Below are 17,677 nucleotides of genomic sequence, written 5' to 3'. Positions count from 1 at the left end.
CCTACTTGATCTCGACGAGCCTCCATGATCAGATGTCGATGATAGCCGTGTGGCTGTGTACTCCTAATGACGCCCAAACACCAGGATACCTCCAATGCCAAAAGGGAAATGCTAGAACGTACGCTTGGAATCATATTTCATAGTAAGCATGATACAGTACGCTTTAAGTCGTGTCCATGGGTTCGCCCCCTGCCTGAGCCGCGCTGCGCTCGGCTGCCTTCTCTGCTCGCTTTTCTGCTTTCCATGCTTGGATCTTGGCCTTCAATTCATCGTTGGGAATGACTTGATCGATGGTAAGGGGCATGCGATTGAAGGGGTCATTGGGATCACTGAGAAGATGACTCCGGATCGTGCTGCGGTCTACCACGGCCTTGCTGTTTGGCAAAGTGACAGGGTCTTCCATAAGCGTTGCCATGATAGGGTCAGTAAATTCGTCGGGGACTTCCCCTAGATCTGCCTCCTCCATTTCGGCCTCTTCCTTGGCTTCTTGGACGCGCAAGGCAAATTGTTCCCATTCTTGTAGCTGCTCGGGTCCTTTGAGTGCCCGACTCTGCATGATGCGCCCGGCAGCTTGGAAGTTTTCGGGTTTGTAAGACCGCCCGTCTGTGGCTACCGAATCAATGAAGCTCTTCTTCTCCCTGAGGTTTAGGAAAACATCGACAATGTCCGATAACATGGTCCTGGGATGCCATCCATATTCGTCTGGGTTCTCCACCCTCAGTTCAGACTGCTTCGGGCCAACAAGAGCATCCAGATTGTAATCTAACATGTGTGCTAATCGTTGGACAATTTCTGGCATCGTGAACGATTCACTAAGTGCCTCCGTGAAGAGCTTCAACATGGAGACGGTCTCGTTCGTTAACTGCATGTAGCTCTTAGCCCTGCCCTGAGCAGACGAGAGTGCCTCTTCCTTTTGCTGGCGGGTAGTTGGATCCATTGACTCAGGAGGACTCTTCAGCTCCTTGGAGAGCTCGTGGATTTGCTTGAAAGCCGTGAAGGACTCATCCAGGACATAGGTGACATCATTCAACAGAAGGTTGACAAAGTGTACGAAGAAATCCAGGTTGACCCTACAAATACCGATTAGAAGAATGAAGATGAATCTAACGCAACAACTTACCGAGCTTCTGTTGCCAGATTCTCCCGATAGATCGGGTTCGGCCAAATGCACTTGATGACCTGGAAGATCTCATAGCGTATATTGAATTTATCATAGAATTGGGTATGTGCTCCCGTGCTCTCGCATTCAATGTAGAATTTCATCAAAGAGTGTAGCAAATGCTTTGTGCAAAAGCTGTTGGCGAAAAGGACATCGCCCAGAATGCCTTTCGACCTACGATCAACCTCCCAGATACCATAGAAGAGAATGGTGACGAGACCCGACTTCAAGTAGGGGTTTTTGATGTATTCCGAGCTTCGCAAGAAAGTAATACAGATCTTGACCAACTCCTCACACTGTGTAGAGGTTACGATATGAGGCATGTGCCGAGTGATGAACTTGAAGTTGTCGACAATGTCTTCGACGAAATATTCAGGCAAACATTGGAATGCAGTGGGTTGCTCCTTAGGAAGAGGAAGAGGAAGGTTACTCTTTGGAAGGTCTGCGTTGGAGGCAAGCCTTAGCAGCCATACAATGACATACCGCATGAAGTGCATGGATCGTGCTTGTGCTACGTCGTCAAGGAGAACACCTTGAGTGGCCAGTACGACACAATGGCCTCGTTCTATGGAGTCTTTGACCTTTTTGACGTGGGAATCGAAACGGCGGAGCTGCAGTGGATTGCTGATGAATTTATGTCGCTCAAGCTCCAACTTGGCTAATTGCTTTTCAAGGTACTTGACCTCTCTCTGTAGCGTGGAAAGCTTCGTATTTGCGGCTTCGGTGCCATAATGATGTGCCGCAACAGTCAAGAAGAAAACTTCACTAATGAAGTTGTTTGTCCCTTCCGCTTTGTTTGCGTAGAAATCGTCTGAGGCATGCTGATCAGCGTTGATCTTGGTCTCGTCTGAGATATCAATTCTTGGAGAGCGACGGAGATAATCGATATCAATGCGATCTATTTTTGAGAATGTTGCATCCATGAATGGTTCACACAACCGATCAAGCATAACAGTGACGTTGACCATGAACCCGTCCGATGCAGTAGTCTTAGGATCAACCTGTAGAGCTCTTCGCTTGTGGTTCGTATTCAGAGACAATGCAAACCAGTCGAGCATACGCTCACGAGAGGCCTTTTCCAATTTGATGAAGCAGTTGACTACGTCGAAGAGTTCGTCCTGGTGAGTCTGTAAAGTCATGCGTAGGGCTTTTTGAGAGTTGTTGACATATCCCTTATCTCGGGTCGTCGGGCTGGAGAAATAATTGAGAGCCACTGCGCCCTGCATTGGCGATAGACTAAAGAAGGGACCGAGAAGTGTGTCGGTTTCGATATTCTGCGGTTCGGTGTTCTCAGGCAAGAAGCGAGGCGACTCCGAAAGAGCAACCAAGAGAGGCTTGTAACGCACAAAGTTTCGCATCGCTAAAACGTAAGGTGTATAGTCATCATTCATGGAGAGCTTGGCTAACCGCCGACTCAGCTCCTCCATAGCTTCAACAAGGACCTGCTTGACATTCATGACCTCCTCGTCCTCACCACCAAATCGTGAGACTGCTTCGTTCAGGAAGTCGTGACATATCCCGCGGTCATTGTTTGGGTCAACCAGAAGATAATCGGCCAAGGCAGGTACCTCAGACGACTCCTCGCCAAACATCTCTGGAATTGTGGCAGCAAGGATGCAGTAATTGAAGCACAACCGACGCGCCTCTTGGAGTATTGCGTACTTGGGGTCTGCCTTATTGTGCATCCCTCGGAACAGCTTCGACACCCTCTTCCAGCAGCCAAGCAAGTAGTCAAGTGGCTTGCCCAAAGCTTGGCTCGAAGTTGCTTCTTGTATTGCGGATTCCAAAATCTCAGTGTCCTTTGTGAGCCGCACTGGCCTGTTGTTCTCCTGAAGCTCGTCCCGGACGCCAGAAACATGGTATAGTGGGAGTCCATGCGCATCGCGACTTTGATTCGGGTCTAATGTGATGCGGAAAATGCTCCCTATTGTCCTGTCTTCCCAAGATTCGATGCTTACTTCTTGAGGAGGTGGTTTTGGAGCTGCTGGTTTGATGTTGATCTTTCGGGGAGCGGCTTCGGTCGCCACGCTTGGCTGTGTAGGAGGTTTCGGCTTCGAAGGTTCTGTAGGTATCGGTCTTTCCTGAGGTGCTGCCGGCGGCGACGTTGGCTGTGCTGGAGGCTTCGGTGAGGAGCTACCAGGTGAGGAAGCCGTTGAACCCCCAAGCTTCGCAAGGCGTTTCGCTCGGATCTGTATTGAGTGGTCAGCGTATGTACTTGAGCTTCAATCCAAGCACTGATCCTCATCGCGGACCTTTAGTGTCACAGTTGAACACCCGTGAAGGGTAATTTCCCATCGAGCCATTCCATCTGGTAGAAAATACAGGCATGGCGTGAATGTAATCTTAGAAACTATCAATGTTATAAACGTACTTTCTCTGCATCCGACATTGCGGAATCCTGAGGTGGATCTGCTTGCGGTGGGTTGCCGTTGTCGGCCATGTTGTAAGTGCTTTGATACAATTTCCGTCTGGCAGACTTCGACTTTTGGGGCTTTGGTATTAGAACCTATGCACCGTTAGAAATGAGAGTCGTTGATGGTTTGCGGAGTGAGTGAAGCTCCAAGCCAGGCCAGGCTTCAATGACATGGTTAATCGAAGTGTCCACGAGGGTCCGTGCCCAAAGCTGCCCCGCCAATCATGACAGTTCCGAGAGTAGACAATTGGGGGAAGCTGGTAGAAGAGTAGCGAACATTTGCTTACTGTGTGCTACCGACCTGAGGAGGTACCTGTAGGTTACCTACTACTGTGTTTGTGATCAAAACACACAAACACATGTCGTGTCTCAACATGAATGTGCACTTTTGTAGTTCAGCAACTATCATTCGAAGATCACGCTGGGACACAAAGGATTAGAAAATCCGGTGTCTTTTATCTACTTTGGAGCAAGGACTGTAAGAACGAATGGATAACATGACAGTAAATGTTATTATCGTGGCAAGTTCAAAAGAAGCTTATAAGCGACCACGACAGGCCTCTTGAGGTTTTAAGCACCATGATGAATCGACCATACATTATTGCAGTACTTCACATTACAAGATACCACCACGGTAGGTTGTAGCATGTTGAGCAATGAAAGCACATACTAACATAGCAGATCTAGAATCATCTACAGCAATACCTCACGGTTTGATTGCTGTCCTGTTGTTGTACAAAAGTGGAAGGGTTTCGTCATGAACCTCTACTAGAACAGCTTAGCTTCCCTAGAGTATTCTTGAGAGAACAGGACTCAGGAGCACAGAATAGGTAAGAAGAGTGGCGGTGAGTATGTAGATGGTTCAATTTCCCGTAGTCATCTGCACTGCACTGTGTAATGAGCACAACGAACGATATACATGGAAGCGTGACAAGCAAAACGGCCCGCGCTCCCATCAACGAAGCTAATTATGATTAATGGAGATGTCTTGGTACCGGTGATTCAGGTTGCAACTTGCAACACGGTGATTCTGATTGAATGGAACCCAACTTTGGGAAGAACTAGGGGTTGAGGTGTTGATATGTCTTTGCACTTGTATTATTGCAATAATGATAAACAAACCATGCACACAGTTATTCGTTGCGGACGAAGATGGTGAAAGCGCCAAGTCCAGCCCGCATTACGCAGCCGAGACGAGGGTCGTTTGTGGAGATGCGTCGGGGGTGAGAAATGGAGACCATTCCCGAAGAACAGAATCCAGAGTAGCTGGTGCTGTGATGTATCTAATTCTACCTATAGAATGAGCCCCAGAGCGTTGTGTGAATTGTGGATGAAACCAAAGGTCGGGCCATTCCTTGATGCATTAATTAGGTATTGTTTGGGTTCACAACAGACAGGCGCCGCAGAGCAAAGGGAGGCGCAGGGTTCCGGGACCATCCGTCTACGTACGTGAGGGGGCCATGATAGCAGCTGAAAGTGAGGTTTCGGCGGTGGTGTTGCCTAGAAAAGAACGAGCATCTGGCCTGGCCTGCACTGCACTGTACTAATACTCCTCGTACCGGGAGAGTGATGATGATCAGTGGTGGCTGAAGGGATTCGAAATTGTGTGAAACCATAACAAGGCTACCTAACCGTTCACCAGTTCGCAGATACGAATACGTATGTGCATAGAGAAGATATCAGGCTCAGCAAAACGGCCCAGGGTCCTAGACAATACCAATGCTGAGGTACTCCGTACTCGTAGATCACCGTGGTGACAAGTGAGGACTGGACTGCACAGCCAGTGGTTCTAGTAGTGGGTGACAGTGGTGGCATTAGTTGCCATGTACGGAGTACAAGTTCAAATTACATGGGGAGATGAGGATGGGCGAATGGCATGTCAACGGTGGTGATGCTGAAACGACTACTGCTTTCAACATCCGCCGGCCGCTGTCGTGAGTGATGCGGTTTATGACGCCGCAGCAGGGCCATAGCGGCGAAAGATAACCGCTAAAAGTGACGTCGGCTCAAATGGTTCGGGTCCTGTTAGTCCTGTAACTAGAAGCCAATTTCTCTCTCTGTCCTTCTCTTGCCTGACCCACGTACTGTCCTGTCTTGTCTTTGTCTTTTATGGCGCTATTATGGAGGACACCAAGAGTTTTGCATAGTTGTGTAGTGCGAAAGAACAATCGTGGGTGTCAGTAAGCAGAGGACAGATAGTATAGAGGTAGAGAATGTGGAGTACATGGTTAATAGGTAGGTAGAGAGTACTCCGTACTTGTAGACTACATAATTAATTGGGAGAGAGAGACCGAGAGCGAAAGAGGCGAAAGACAAGGCGCGCAGCATGCGTGCGTGCGTACGCGCAAGGTTAAAGAACCACACGAATGACTGGTCACGAGGGCGGAGATAACAGCGTTTGGCGTGGCTTTATCAGCGCATTGGAGGATAACATCATCAGTTATCGGGACGAGGAGGAGGAAGATGAGGGGGCGTGAACAATCAATCAACCGCTGCAACTGTGAATAATGATGCGAATGAATTTATTTGTGTCTCGGTGCCCAAGTGTGTAGTATGGACGGAGTGAGTACTGGTATGTGTCACTACGCGTGCGGCGGTGGTTGTTGAAGATCCATAGCTTGGGAGTGTTCCTGAGGGACCAACCGGTCAAGCTGTATTGGTACGAGCAGATACAAGGGGTCAAGTTCAACAGGAATGAGTGCATGTCTGGGAAGGAAAGTATGGCATTAAGACGAGTTCGAGGAGTTAAAGAGGAGGTGGGAGGGACTCGCTCGGGACTGTGTTTCTCAGTTGGTGGTGGTGGTGTTGTTGTTGGCCTGGTGTTGGAGAACAATAGAGAGAATCGGTTCAGTGAGTGTCAGTCAAGTGTACCTGTACTGTGTAGGTAGGTATTCATTCAAGTCATCCAGTCGGTCAGTCAGTCAGCTACACAGTAGTCAGTCAATCAGGCACTCCCCTTTGCCCCGGAAACACAGTTGTAGACTCACTTTCCTTTCTTTCGCTATTATAGAGATTCTATTCTTTTGTCTCCTTGTTTCTGTCTCTCTGTTGTGTGTCCTATCTGAGTCCTCCTCTGCATCGACCGACAACCCACACCAACCAGATACCTTACAAGTACTAGGTACTTCTCTTGTTACCATCACCCGCTCCTCCTCCTCTCCTCACCACCACCACAAACTCAACAACAAACAGCAGCACCACCTCCTCATTTCCCATCCATAAAACGTGAATCAACACCCATCCAAACAAAACACCTGTACGTTGGCCCTTCCCCCCCCCCCCCCTTGTCCCTTTTTTCGGACTGCACCAGCCACGCTCTGCTTGCATAGCCACGCTGTTGCTCTCCCATCAACACGCACACAGTGCACACACACGCCTCTACCCACCAGGCCCACCAGTGAACCGTGCCCTCCAGTTTCCTGCCTAGTGGAAGCAGCAGGTCCTCCCCAAACTCACGACCACCTACATCTGCATCTACATCTACCTCCCATCCCCGTGTTAACCTTCTCCTCGCTTTCTCTAGCAACCCGAATCGCCCTCCGATCCCTTTCACTTTCATTCTCTGACACATTATCATGGCGGAGATTCGTCGAAAGCTCGTCATTGTCGGTGATGGTGCCTGCGGAAAGACCTGTCTGCTCATGTAAGTCCTGCACCCTTCGTCATCGCGCTCCCCAGGTGGTTGCCTCCCGTCTTCTATCTTCTGTCGCTAATCCGTTACCTCGCAGTGTCTTCTCCAAGGGAACTTTCCCTGAAGTATGTCGCTCTCCTATCCTTCCACGTTTGCTCAGGGCTGCGTCAGCCTCCCAGCGACTGGCGCCATCGCCTTGTCAGGGACCGACGACATATGATCTATCAGATACTAACTACAACTCCCTGCGCAGGTATACGTCCCCACTGTCTTCGAAAACTATGTCGCCGACGTCGAGGTCGATGGAAAACACGTTGAGCTTGCCCTTTGGGATACCGCGGGCCAGGAAGATTACGACCGTCTCCGACCGCTTTCCTACCCCGACTCCCACGTTATCCTGATTTGCTTCGCCATCGACTCCCCCGACTCGCTTGACAACGTTCAGGAGAAGGTAGGCTCATACAATCGGACAGGGTCATGATCGATATAGTTGCTAATTCTTGGCGATAGTGGATCTCCGAGGTTCTGCACTTCTGCCAGGGCCTCCCTATCATCCTCGTTGGTTGCAAGAAGGATCTCCGTTACGACCAAAAGACTATCGACGAGTTACTCAAGACCTCCCAGAAGCCCGTCGCTCCCGAACAGGTCAGTTCTACTCGCTGGATACTAACCCCTGAACCCGAAAGCTGACGCTCGACAGGCCGAGGATGTCCGTAAGAAGATTGGTGCCCAGAAGTACCTTGAGTGCTCCGCAAAGACGAACGAGGGTGTCCGAGAGGTGTTCGAACACGCAACCAGGGCCGCCCTGCTTACCCGGAAAGACGGAAAGAGCAAGAAGAAGTGCTTGATCTTGTAAGGTCAACGCCTTTTTGCTTACTGTCTTTAGCCGCCACAGCCGCACCATGTTGATCCTGGGCAAATACCACCCTGTGGCGGGTCGTGTGTTTATGGCGGGCTTGTCAAACTAGTACAATGTGAATGGAGGTTCAAGGTGGAAGGCAATTCGAACCTTATTCTGGCTAGTCAAAGCCCTTTTCCAATCGGCAACTTCGAGGCGTTCTGCGCTGGATTCTTTTTTTGCGAGCACATCATCTTGGGGTAGTTCATGATGGGGGTTTCAGCGGGGCCGAGATTGAGCAGCTATCGGATTCATCAGTAATAGTAGGGGGGCACTTTTTTTCTTTGTGAGGAGAAGCGTCCCCGTCATGGTACTTTTTTGTATTTTGTGTGCAAATTATTTCCCTGGCGTGTGTTCGTACATCATCTCTGTCTCCCTCATCCGAGCGAAAGTTTGCCGTCTTACCAGATCTTCCTAATTCGTATATCAAACCATCCATATCCCAGCAGACCTCCGTTATCACGACCAACAGCCCTACGCATCCATCCATACATAAACATCTATCATTCCTTCCCTCGCCTGCATCTCTCGTATAGATGGGACCATCCTCTGTTCAATCACGTTCGAGCCACTTACAAGCGCTTCCATGCATCATCTACTGCTTTTTGTCCCTCAGATCGCCGACCTTATTCCCACCCATTGCATGCCAAACCATGACCTCAGTTCACCGCACCTGTCCTGAAACCAGATAAACTGATCCCAACGTAACCCGTCTCGCTGACTGCATGGCATTCCACTTGTGGTAGCGTGCACGTCTGATCATTCACGTACTCGTGACACCCATCAAGAATGAATGACTGGAAGTGCTTTCGTGTATCATTCGAGTGGCTGATGTAGTCTGTGGGTTTCTGTATCTCTTGAGGTTCGGAATGGAGACGGTAGGGTGAACGTGTTCGTCAGTCTGTATTGATACATGTCGCTGTGTTAGTCGAGCGAGCTTTGTGTGGCAGTTAATTCGATGTTCGTGCTAGATCTGGAGGTTTGTATTGCAGTTGTATGATTATGGGTGATAGGTAAGTCTGCGAGAGGGTTAGGTTGGGAGGGAATGTGGACATTGATTCTCGCGTTATTGTTCTGCGTTTAGGGGGGTATGCCATACTGGAATTTATCATATATAGGTGCCTAATCATTGTGTACGTCGGGATGTTATGGTTCAAGGGTTTTGTAAAGTGTGTATTACCCAGTCTATCTCTATGGGTGTGAAGATTCCAAATGAACATTTTTGTCAACTGACTCCCACGCTCTGTATGTACGATGCTTATCATGCCGAAATGACCAACGGATTAAAGGAAGGAAGGGGTATAACAAGGAGCGTTCTACGCTTCTTCAATATCGACAATCGTATACCAGATCTTCAAATACAATCAGTGGGTCGCCTCACGTGGACCCAGCTACCATGCATCGCCCCATCCTTCCTCTTCATCTTCGTTAGATTTCGTGGTAGGTGCTGCGGGCTTGGGCGTCTCTTTCTTAGCCGGAGGAACAATAACCTTCCTTGTCGACGTCGATCCTGTGGTACTAGATCGACCGCCAATGACCGGGCGTGTAGATTTGCTGGCTGCACCCTTGGAAAGTCCCTTAGGAAGTGCATTCTTTGCCGGCTTCTTAGCTTGATTCTGTGCTGCGAGCCAGCCAGCAAAGTCAGGCTCTCCGTTGTCATCGAATGACGTCGGCGATTTGGCCTTTGCTGGAGCTGGTTCAGCCCAAGGATCCTCCTCCTCTTCCTTGTCCTTAGACGTGCTGTCGTCTCCCCCAAACCCACCCCAATCGTCTGTAAAGTCTTCAGCTTCGTCATTAAAATCATCTGTTGACTCCGGTGCGACTATGGATGGAATATTGGGCGTGCTCTTCTGTAAAGCCATGCCCGATTTGGGTGCAATGGCAGCAGCCTTGTTCGTATTGCTAGAAGCAGGTGGCGGAACGGATGACGGTCGGGTGTCCACGCTCCCATTGTTGGCCTGCATCTGTCCACTTGCTTGGGTAATCTTATTCGTAAACGAGGAAATGGCCCAGCCCGCCCACGAGGCACTGTCGCCAGCAGGAGTTCCCATTCGCGGGACGTTCGGTCCCGAAGCAGAAAGAGAAGGTGACGGAAGGGCTGTATCAGGCATCGATTGGGTATGTTTTCGAATGCGAGCCAGATATATATCAACTGTCTTAGAGGCTTGATCTCGAATCATTCTTTTTTTCAGTTAGTTGGCATCCATTACACAAAGGTGTGGGGAGATATGACGCACTTCTCCTTGTCCACTAACGAAGGTACCATGACTGGCAACAGCTTCGTGGCACAATCTTCCTCACTGAAAAGGTCCGCCGTGGCAGACAAAGCCATGAGAGCGGCATTACGAGCATGAACGAAAGGATCGCGTAACGATCTCGCAAATGCCGCTGAGAGGACTTTGGCTCGGTTCTACCGTAGTTAGTTTTCTGAACACTAACATGCAGAAATGAACATACATTTGCCCCAAGGTTACGCGCTATCTTGCCCAAGCAGATGGTGGTATTTGTTCGAATCCCAGGTTGCTCATCATTTGCCGTTTTGGCAAGATGTCGCAGTAATTCACCGTTGACTATGCGATCAGACAATTTAGTTACCACGGTAAGCACCGCTTTGACAGTTTGTTCTCGAACGACAGGCGCGGCATCTGTGAATCCAGTGACCTTACAGACTTAGCAATCTCTAAAGGCAAAGCGTGAATGATATCATACCATCTGAGGGAAAATCTTATCTGACACCAGCTTCTGAGAGAGGTGGTCGATCATTAACGGGAGGTTATCAAGTAGGCAGACCCGAATAGCTCGATCTGGACTGGAAAATAACCGCACAACAACAGGAGTTATCTGTGTCTCGTACTCATCATCCGACAGTTTTGTTCCGATCTGCATGACAGTTCCAAAAACCTTAGCCCCGCCTCCTCCGAATTCTACGGATTTGAGCAGCTCGGGTAGGACTTTCATCTTGAAAAAGTCCGCAGGAAAATCGTCGGAAACTTCGTCCAATTTCCTGAACCAGTCAGTTGTTTTGCTTGTTCAAATCTTCTCGATTTGCAACATACCCTAGCAGCTCATCCCTCTCCTCGTCAGCTTTGAGGCCAAGGTTCTCAATATCCTCCGTGACCTGTATCAAGGGGGTCTGAAAGAACCCGCCAATACGTCTACCCTGGTCAAGAAATTGAGATACGCTCATTCGTGCCTTTGGGTTAGGATTCAATAACCGCTTGTAGGGTTGGTGCATGCTAGGAGGTATGCCTTTCAGTTGAGTTAACTGATCAGGCCCATGGAAGCTACCCGTGAACACTTCAAAAATAAGAGTTCCAAAGTTGTATGCATCGATTGCGTGTGTCGGATTTTGTCGAATGACTTCCCAACCACCTTTCGAAACCTCGGGAGGCATATATCGCTGTGAGTCTGGAATAAGGCTCCCGTATGTCTATTACATGTTAGAAGACGACTTTGAAGAAATCCCAGGACTACAAACGGGAAGAACTGCATCGTCTTCCTTCATTGAGCTCAGAGCGTCGAAACCTGCAAGCTTCCACTCTCCGCTCTCTCCAAAGAAAATAGAGGCTGGGCGGATGCAGGCATGAACTGAGACGGCATCCGCGTTGATAAATTTGAGAGTTTTCTTGCGCCTTATGTCAGTGCAAGGGTCAAAAACAATTTGGGTGACGCCCTTACTGCAACATTATGCAACCCCCATTTTATGGTCTCCTCCGTTAGACTCTTTCGCTTGACATGCCAGCTCAACGGACTCAGTCGTTCTGTTGCGATGTAGATGTATGAATCGGTCTGCTATGCCCTCAGAAACAGTCTAGCACCGTAAATTTAACCCTAAAATACCTCAACAGTGTCGAGCACCTTCACAACGCCTGGATGTCGTAGAGTTCGAAGCTTGCGGAGCGCATTGCGGGCAAGGGGTAAGCGGGACTTGTTGGCGTTCACGTCGAAGGAGAATATGCTACACTTGGAGCCATCTTCCTAGTAAATAAAGATTAGCTGTCAAGACCGTTAAAAATAAGAGCCACAAGGAGCATACTCGCTTTGTGCCGTTGTGTAATGTCCAAATAGAATCATCAATGTCCACACGGTCGCCGAAACTGTACCCAAAAGCTGGGCCTTTCGAGATGGCAGAAGCGACAGCAGACTTTAGAAAGTCCATCGCCTCAGGTTAGATCGGGTAACTTTTCAATAAAGGTAAAAGTAGAAAAAGTGGTCACCGACGTAAGGTGTCTTCAAGACAGATGAAGCTGTCTTGGCGGAACATCATATTGAGCCCTCTAACGGGCATTAGATCGATAATACTTGTCAGGGAATAAAGTGCCCAAGTGGGGGTCAACGATTCACACGTGAGTACGCGAGCTGTTGGATGTCGCGACGGGGTGCCTTCCCCCAAATAAACTCCGCACATTGGCTCCCTTCTCTTGCTTCGATTTGATCATTACTACAACGCCACAAAGAAATGACGGTATCTTTTTTGACCATTCAACTCACCTGGCTTCTGAATTACCTTTTTTGAGCTTTGACTCAAGGAAGCGCATGTTTACAACATCAATTGATTGTCGTCGGTCAATGACCGATTGCGACGATACGAGGTCTCCTTCACCTGTGATCTTGAGCTTCAACGCGTCTCCTCCCACAGGCCATGGCTGGTCCATTCCAGCCGGACTGCGATAGGCGCTCGCACGATGCAATCCAACCTAAGGTGAGAAACTTTGCTATCTATTGTCATGTCATATCTGGACAATGACGCATCACATGTCGGTTCAAATTCGGCCGTTCTGTCATAGCTATACTAGGTCCTCTGTCGACATAGCGATACTTGGGTCCAGAATATTTTTATTGCATTTCGAAGAATTACTTCGTCCTGACGCCACAGAGGTGTCTGTTGGCTGCGTGGTGCTGAGCTTTTGGCTTGCGAAAGCTTCAAGAAGATCGGTGCTGGAGTACACAGAGCCGGCAACTTCCCCAATCATTCAGGACTTGTACCACTCATCCAATTCAAACTATATACTGAGCATCTAGCAGATATCCTCCTCTAATCTCCATACGCAAACCACTAAGATAAAAGGAACGATGTATCCCACGGAGCTTTCCATGAAAGCACCACAAGCATATTCTGGTGCATGTGATAATGTATACCCAAAGAGCAGCACAGGCCCGAATAACCAAACCTCGAAGATTACGGTCAATCAGGGCGCACAAGGGTGGGAGTCCGTTCATCGTGGTATATCGCCGCCTCCAATCAAACGCACCTTTTCAACTACTTCGGATTGCGACCGTACCGACAGGACAGCGAAGGAGCATACTTTACAATGTCTTCCAGGTAATCAGAGAGAGGATGCACTGTAAGAATCGTTATCACGTCATTCCAAAAGGCTCATGCTAACATTCTTGAGCTTTCAACAGGCATCAATGGGTGGCTCCGCTGGCGCTAGTCGTTCCTTGATGATATCTAGGTATGTCAACATGAATATGGCTTTTTCCTTATGTATCTAACCCAAGTCATACGATAGTAGTGATCATCGGCCCCCTACTGCTTCCAGATCCCCCGAGAACAGGCATAATATTCAGACCAACGTGGTCACTGGTGCAAATCGGGCTAAGGCCCTGGTCGAAGATTCAAATTCAAAGTTGATATCAAGGCGGTCGTCCGGGAATGCTCACAAATGCGCTCAGTGCCAGAAGAGTACAGGGACGAGCTACGATCCTTTCATCAAATGTCCCACTTGCCGACGTCGATTCCATGAAGGCTGCCGGAAACCAAATCTTCGCACGCCTGCAGAGAAGTCAGTATCCTGGTCCGGTGCAGTCTCTTTGAACCCCGAATATAGACTAAACCTGGCATAGAGCATTGTGGCAGTGTTATGTCTGCGTCAAGAAAGCTCATCGACTACCTGCACCATCCAGAGCTAGCCCCAACAGCGCGGCGGATCGAGCAAGACCGTTCCCAAGTACTCTGGGCTCAGCTGCGGACTACAGCACCCACGAAAGACCACATCACTACATTGGAAATTCAACACCAATGACACCCAACAAGAAAGTACGTGGCATGACAACTATGCAAAATGAGTCCAATGTATTGAAGCCTTTGGGTGGTTTCGACCTTGACAAAATGGTTGATGAGTCAACTCTCGTCGATAATACAGTGAGTGCAGAACAAGCAGACATGACCGGTCTCGGACACGGTACTCTAGAAATTCCCAACACTCCTACGCAAAGGTCCAGCCAGATACTCAGCCAAGCTCTTATTCCTGGTCACTTACTGCTTGCAAACGGATCCAATATTACTGGTTCCATTAGTGGAGGCAAGAGTCCTGGCACCAGCACAGCTCCTAGGGGTTTAAGCCTCCAAGGTGACAGTACAGACTCCCCTTCCATGATGCTATGTCCTGTCTGTAATCTTCGAAATATCCTCAAACAGAAAGGTACCCTAGCCTTGATGTGGTATGTACTAAGAAGTCTTTTTAATATACACCTGTGACTAACCAGAACAGTCATCGATGCAAGTCAAGGAAGCTGAACTCAAGTCAGCCCGATTCTGTGCCTATTATCCCAGAAACACCGGACTGTGACTCTGAAGCTCCCAAACTGCCAACATCGACTACAGTCAATGTAATCTGCAATCAACCTACCAGTACCAAATATAGCTATAAGAAGTTAATAGGGTTGGCCTTGCTCGCGTCGAAAGCACCTGCGTTGACTGCTGCTGAGATACGGGATAGTATTGCAACTAGGTTTCCAGATACCTATCGAAAGGGCGTTGACGAGCCAAAGACGTGGGAGAGAAGTGTACAAGCGACCTTGTCCCAAAGCAACGACTTTATGAAAGTCGCTGTACCAGGTGAACGGACGTCACAATGGAAATTCGCCAGTGCAGATATAAGAGATGCATACATGAAACATTTGCCCGAGTTTGCGATCGCAAATTGTAATCCGGCAGGTTCAACATCCTTATCAGCACCAGGCAAGAGTCCTCAAGAATGCAACCGCGAGTCCCAGTCTTACACGGAGTCAACGAACAAATCAAGTCAGCATTATTCGAAGTCACGACGCCAAGATCAGGTACAATTTAAGGATAGGACTCATATTCGGAGCAATGAAGAAGCGGTTCAAGCTTTGCATTCCATTGGCTCATTATTAGGGCGGATCCCTCATACGGATCAGATCCACGATAATTTGAGAAGGCTTGACCAGGTGATGTCTTTCCTCAAGCAAGGGCAGCAAATTCCTACGGAACCTTCCCAAATACCTGTTGATACCAGGTCAGAGGTGGAAGAGGCCTTTTCTGACTCGAGCGAGGAGATGACCCGAGAAGATATCAATAGAAAGATAGCAGAAACAAGGACAAGGCCGTCAAGGAAAGCCAGATTCGATAAACATCTTAGACGGAATCACCATCCTTGCGTGAAAACAGGAGATAAGGTCTCCCGTTTCCCATTCACTGGTACGGTCCGACAGGCACAACACAGTGGTTATGGTCGGCCAAGCAATCACCGAACACTTGAGGGGAATTCTGCTATTCCATCGGGCTCTGCCTTCATGCTTCCCGAAAGCCAATTAGTCGTCCGTGGCGGGTCACGAGTAGAGTTTATTCAACCTGGATCTTACGATAAGCCCTAAAAGTCTTCGCCAGATTAATGGTCCCGTCTTACCTTAAGACTACTCCTCAACTTGACGATTCATAAATATGCATTGGCGGGTGTTTTCATCGGAAGAAGCTTTTTATTGTGCATTATACCCAATTTTCTTGGTACTTTTAGTATGGTGATAGGGGATGCTTCCAGATTGTGGAAGCGTATCATATTATTCTCTTGAGAATTCTAAAGTCGTAGAACACTGGCATTGATTCTGGTACTTTGGTGGATTGGCATCAGACCTCTCCAGTGCCAACTATATCTGGCCTCAAACCTAGAGCTCACCAACGAATGAATACTGCCTGTTTTATCCGGGCACATGACCTCCCGTTTTCGAAAACATACTGGTTCCTCCCAACTGACGGTGACACGGCTTCTTTGCGTGATTCGAGTTTATTTTTCACCAATGTCCCACCTTGGTATTAGGTGCAGGCGTCTGGTAAGTAGTAGACCAGCTTGCGGTGTACGCTTGTGATCCAACGATGGTCAAACTCTTCTTGTTGGTGTACGTTGCACTTGTCACTGCTGACTTTTTAATCCATGTAGACCAATCCGGATGCGTAGTAACACCTGTAACCTGGGCAAGAGGGACTTGCGTCGTTTCAGCGTATGCGCCGGACCACACGGTGGGTCCAGGTATGGGATATGTCGTGATGCAAGATGTCGATTTTGTTGTTTTGGTATTTGTCGAACAATATACCTATTCATCAGGTCAGCAAAACCGAGAACTTTGGGAGGAAAAGTACAGTGAGACTCACATCATATACGACACCAGGATCTTCGTAAGAATATGCGCCGGGAAATGATACACCCTCAGGCAACTCCACGTCTCCATCGCCCGTTACTTCAATCTGCACGCAGTTGGGGTAGAACTGTGCACCGCGGATTGGATTCACTTCAAACGACACTTCGCCCTCATGGAGGCCGATCATTTCCGCGCGGATGATGTAGCTATTGTGCAGATGCGTTAGCGGAATTGATGGAGCAAGTCATTGTATCCGAGGTGTTTGTACGTACTGTCCGGCTTTTAGCCCCTTAGGAATCCGAACGTTCATGCTGCCCTGGTTTTTCGCAATGTCGGAAGTCGTCGACCATTTTCCTGGATTGGGGAACGTGGATTCTTCGTAGAGACCTGAGTGCCAAAGCTTGACGAAAGAATTCTCGGTGGGCGGGTCTGGGGAGATGTAGACGAGTGATGGCCCTGCAATGATCAGTTCCCCAAATCCTGTCTGTTGTGACTGCGTAAACACTGATGAGACATACCGTGATGGGAGTCTGCAATAACATCGTCTGTCGTACTCCTTTTGTCATGATGCCTAGAACTATGTGAGATTGCATAGCACTGTCTTCAAAACAGTGAACACCTACCAATCGAAGGTCAAGTTATCGCCGGGAGCAACTTTGATCGTGTCTGCAGCCTGAACATCTCCCATGACATTGCATCGCAAGTCGATAGAGGTCAAGTTCTTCACGGGAGAGTTGTTGTAACCCCCTTGGCCAGGTGCGCCATTGTAGGCTGGAATGCGAATGCCTTTGAAGGAGCCTTGATCGACTCCATTAACGAAAACACCCTGGTTCAGATGAATATCGTTGCAGTATCTACGGCGTGTAAACTCACCCAGATGAACGTATGGGCAAAAGCCTGCCCTTGGAGGAGCGCCAAAATCAATGCGGATGATCGACACATACTGGCAGTTCAAAACGCAGCGAAGGGAACCAGATGGTAGAATAGTATCGCCACGGGGGATGTTACCAAGATATATGATTGATAATACCACGCCAGGTCTTGGTTGCAACAGGAGTGTTAGTCGGGCGCAGCTACATTACGTTTAATCTATTTCCCCCAAGCATTCATATTACACTTTGAAGTGTAATATATCGCCGAACATGCAAATGTATGATTTTCGCGCCACGAGCTAGCGGCTACGCGGGAAGCTATATT

The 17,677-nt window shown here is 48.7% G+C and overlaps 6 protein-coding genes across 6 annotated transcripts; 3 read left to right on the top strand and 3 right to left on the bottom strand.

Annotated features, from left to right (window-relative positions):
- Positions 1-48: 48 nt before the first annotated feature.
- Positions 49-3,560, bottom strand: BU24DRAFT_244034 (uncharacterized protein). Its single transcript, XM_033522306.1, has 3 exons — positions 3,412-3,560; positions 1,121-3,348; positions 49-1,070 (listed from the first exon to the last, which is right to left on the bottom strand). Exons 1-3 carry the CDS (start codon positions 3,460-3,462, stop codon positions 164-166), a joined length of 3,186 nt encoding a protein of 1,061 aa, XP_033382030.1. The 5' UTR covers positions 3,463-3,560; the 3' UTR covers positions 49-163.
- A 2,527-nt stretch (positions 3,561-6,087) lies between these two features.
- Positions 6,088-7,615, top strand: BU24DRAFT_243892 (uncharacterized protein). Its single transcript, XM_033522304.1, has 4 exons — positions 6,088-6,456; positions 6,694-6,828; positions 7,096-7,160; positions 7,502-7,615. Exons 1-3 carry the CDS (start codon positions 6,275-6,277, stop codon positions 7,136-7,138), a joined length of 360 nt encoding a protein of 119 aa, XP_033382029.1. The 5' UTR covers positions 6,088-6,274; the 3' UTR covers positions 7,139-7,160; positions 7,502-7,615.
- BU24DRAFT_434642 (Rho type small GTPase) lies at positions 7,148-8,059 on the top strand (the record flags this gene model as incomplete). The annotated part of the gene is made up of 5 exons (XM_033530040.1): positions 7,148-7,215; positions 7,301-7,328; positions 7,457-7,654; positions 7,714-7,848; positions 7,904-8,059. 5 exons carry the CDS (start codon positions 7,148-7,150, stop codon positions 8,057-8,059), a joined length of 585 nt encoding a protein of 194 aa, XP_033382028.1.
- Positions 8,060-9,258: 1,199 nt separating this feature from the next.
- Positions 9,259-12,387, bottom strand: BU24DRAFT_424695 (ARM repeat-containing protein). Its single transcript, XM_033528568.1, has 9 exons — positions 12,138-12,387; positions 11,942-12,079; positions 11,780-11,890; positions 11,580-11,726; positions 11,158-11,531; positions 10,811-11,105; positions 10,559-10,762; positions 10,339-10,511; positions 9,259-10,282 (listed from the first exon to the last, which is right to left on the bottom strand). Exons 1-9 carry the CDS (start codon positions 12,258-12,260, stop codon positions 9,493-9,495), a joined length of 2,355 nt encoding a protein of 784 aa, XP_033382027.1. The 5' UTR covers positions 12,261-12,387; the 3' UTR covers positions 9,259-9,492.
- A 129-nt stretch (positions 12,388-12,516) lies between these two features.
- On the top strand, positions 12,517-16,000 carry BU24DRAFT_452527 (uncharacterized protein). Its single transcript, XM_033531197.1, has 6 exons — positions 12,517-12,803; positions 13,127-13,446; positions 13,498-13,557; positions 13,618-13,887; positions 13,949-14,545; positions 14,596-16,000. The coding sequence occupies exons 1-6, from the start codon at positions 12,744-12,746 to the stop codon at positions 15,719-15,721; spliced, it is 2,433 nt and encodes an 810-aa protein (XP_033382026.1). The 5' UTR covers positions 12,517-12,743; the 3' UTR covers positions 15,722-16,000.
- Positions 16,001-16,135: 135 nt separating this feature from the next.
- On the bottom strand, positions 16,136-17,422 carry BU24DRAFT_483498 (lytic polysaccharide monooxygenase; the record flags this gene model as incomplete). Its single annotated transcript, XM_033533283.1, has 6 exons — positions 16,136-16,435; positions 16,494-16,686; positions 16,753-16,936; positions 16,999-17,051; positions 17,104-17,306; positions 17,354-17,422. The coding sequence occupies 6 exons, from the start codon at positions 17,420-17,422 to the stop codon at positions 16,136-16,138; spliced, it is 1,002 nt and encodes a 333-aa protein (XP_033382025.1).
- Between the last annotated feature and the right edge of the window lie 255 nt (positions 17,423-17,677).

The sequence above is a fragment of the Aaosphaeria arxii genome, assembly GCF_010015735.1.
Source record: "Aaosphaeria arxii CBS 175.79 unplaced genomic scaffold BU24scaffold_6, whole genome shotgun sequence".
Classification (NCBI taxonomy): domain Eukaryota; kingdom Fungi; phylum Ascomycota; class Dothideomycetes; order Pleosporales; genus Aaosphaeria; species Aaosphaeria arxii.
This window is presented reverse-complemented; position numbering and strand designations above follow the sequence as displayed.

Excerpts from the sequence above, each read along its gene's own strand:
- BU24DRAFT_244034 (XM_033522306.1), bottom strand. The coding sequence starts at position 3,462 with ATGGCTCGATGGGAAATTACCCTTCACGGGTGTTCAACTGTGACACTA. Across the intron at positions 3,349-3,411 it reads GTTCAACTGTGACACTAAAG|ATCCGAGCGAAACGCCTTGC; the intron begins GTCCGCGATGAG and ends CACTCAATACAG. Across the intron at positions 1,071-1,120 it reads AATCTGGCAACAGAAGCTCG|GGTCAACCTGGATTTCTTCG; the intron begins GTAAGTTGTTGC and ends CGGTATTTGTAG.
- BU24DRAFT_243892 (XM_033522304.1), top strand. The coding sequence starts at position 6,275 with ATGTCTGGGAAGGAAAGTATGGCATTAAGACGAGTTCGAGGAGTTAAA. Across the intron at positions 6,457-6,693 it reads AGTGTACCTGTACTGTGTAG|GTACTTCTCTTGTTACCATC; the intron begins GTAGGTATTCAT and ends TACAAGTACTAG. Across the intron at positions 6,829-7,095 it reads CCCATCCAAACAAAACACCT|CAACCCGAATCGCCCTCCGA; the intron begins GTACGTTGGCCC and ends CGCTTTCTCTAG.
- BU24DRAFT_424695 (XM_033528568.1), bottom strand. The coding sequence starts at position 12,260 with ATGGACTTTCTAAAGTCTGCTGTCGCTTCTGCCATCTCGAAAGGCCCA. Across the intron at positions 10,512-10,558 it reads CGCGTAACCTTGGGGCAAAT|AACCGAGCCAAAGTCCTCTC; the intron begins GTATGTTCATTT and ends TAACTACGGTAG. Across the intron at positions 10,283-10,338 it reads TCGTTAGTGGACAAGGAGAA|AATGATTCGAGATCAAGCCT; the intron begins GTGCGTCATATC and ends ACTGAAAAAAAG.
- BU24DRAFT_452527 (XM_033531197.1), top strand. The coding sequence starts at position 12,744 with ATGGCTGGTCCATTCCAGCCGGACTGCGATAGGCGCTCGCACGATGCA. Across the intron at positions 13,558-13,617 it reads CGTTCCTTGATGATATCTAG|TGATCATCGGCCCCCTACTG; the intron begins GTATGTCAACAT and ends ATACGATAGTAG. Across the intron at positions 14,546-14,595 it reads GGTACCCTAGCCTTGATGTG|TCATCGATGCAAGTCAAGGA; the intron begins GTATGTACTAAG and ends TAACCAGAACAG.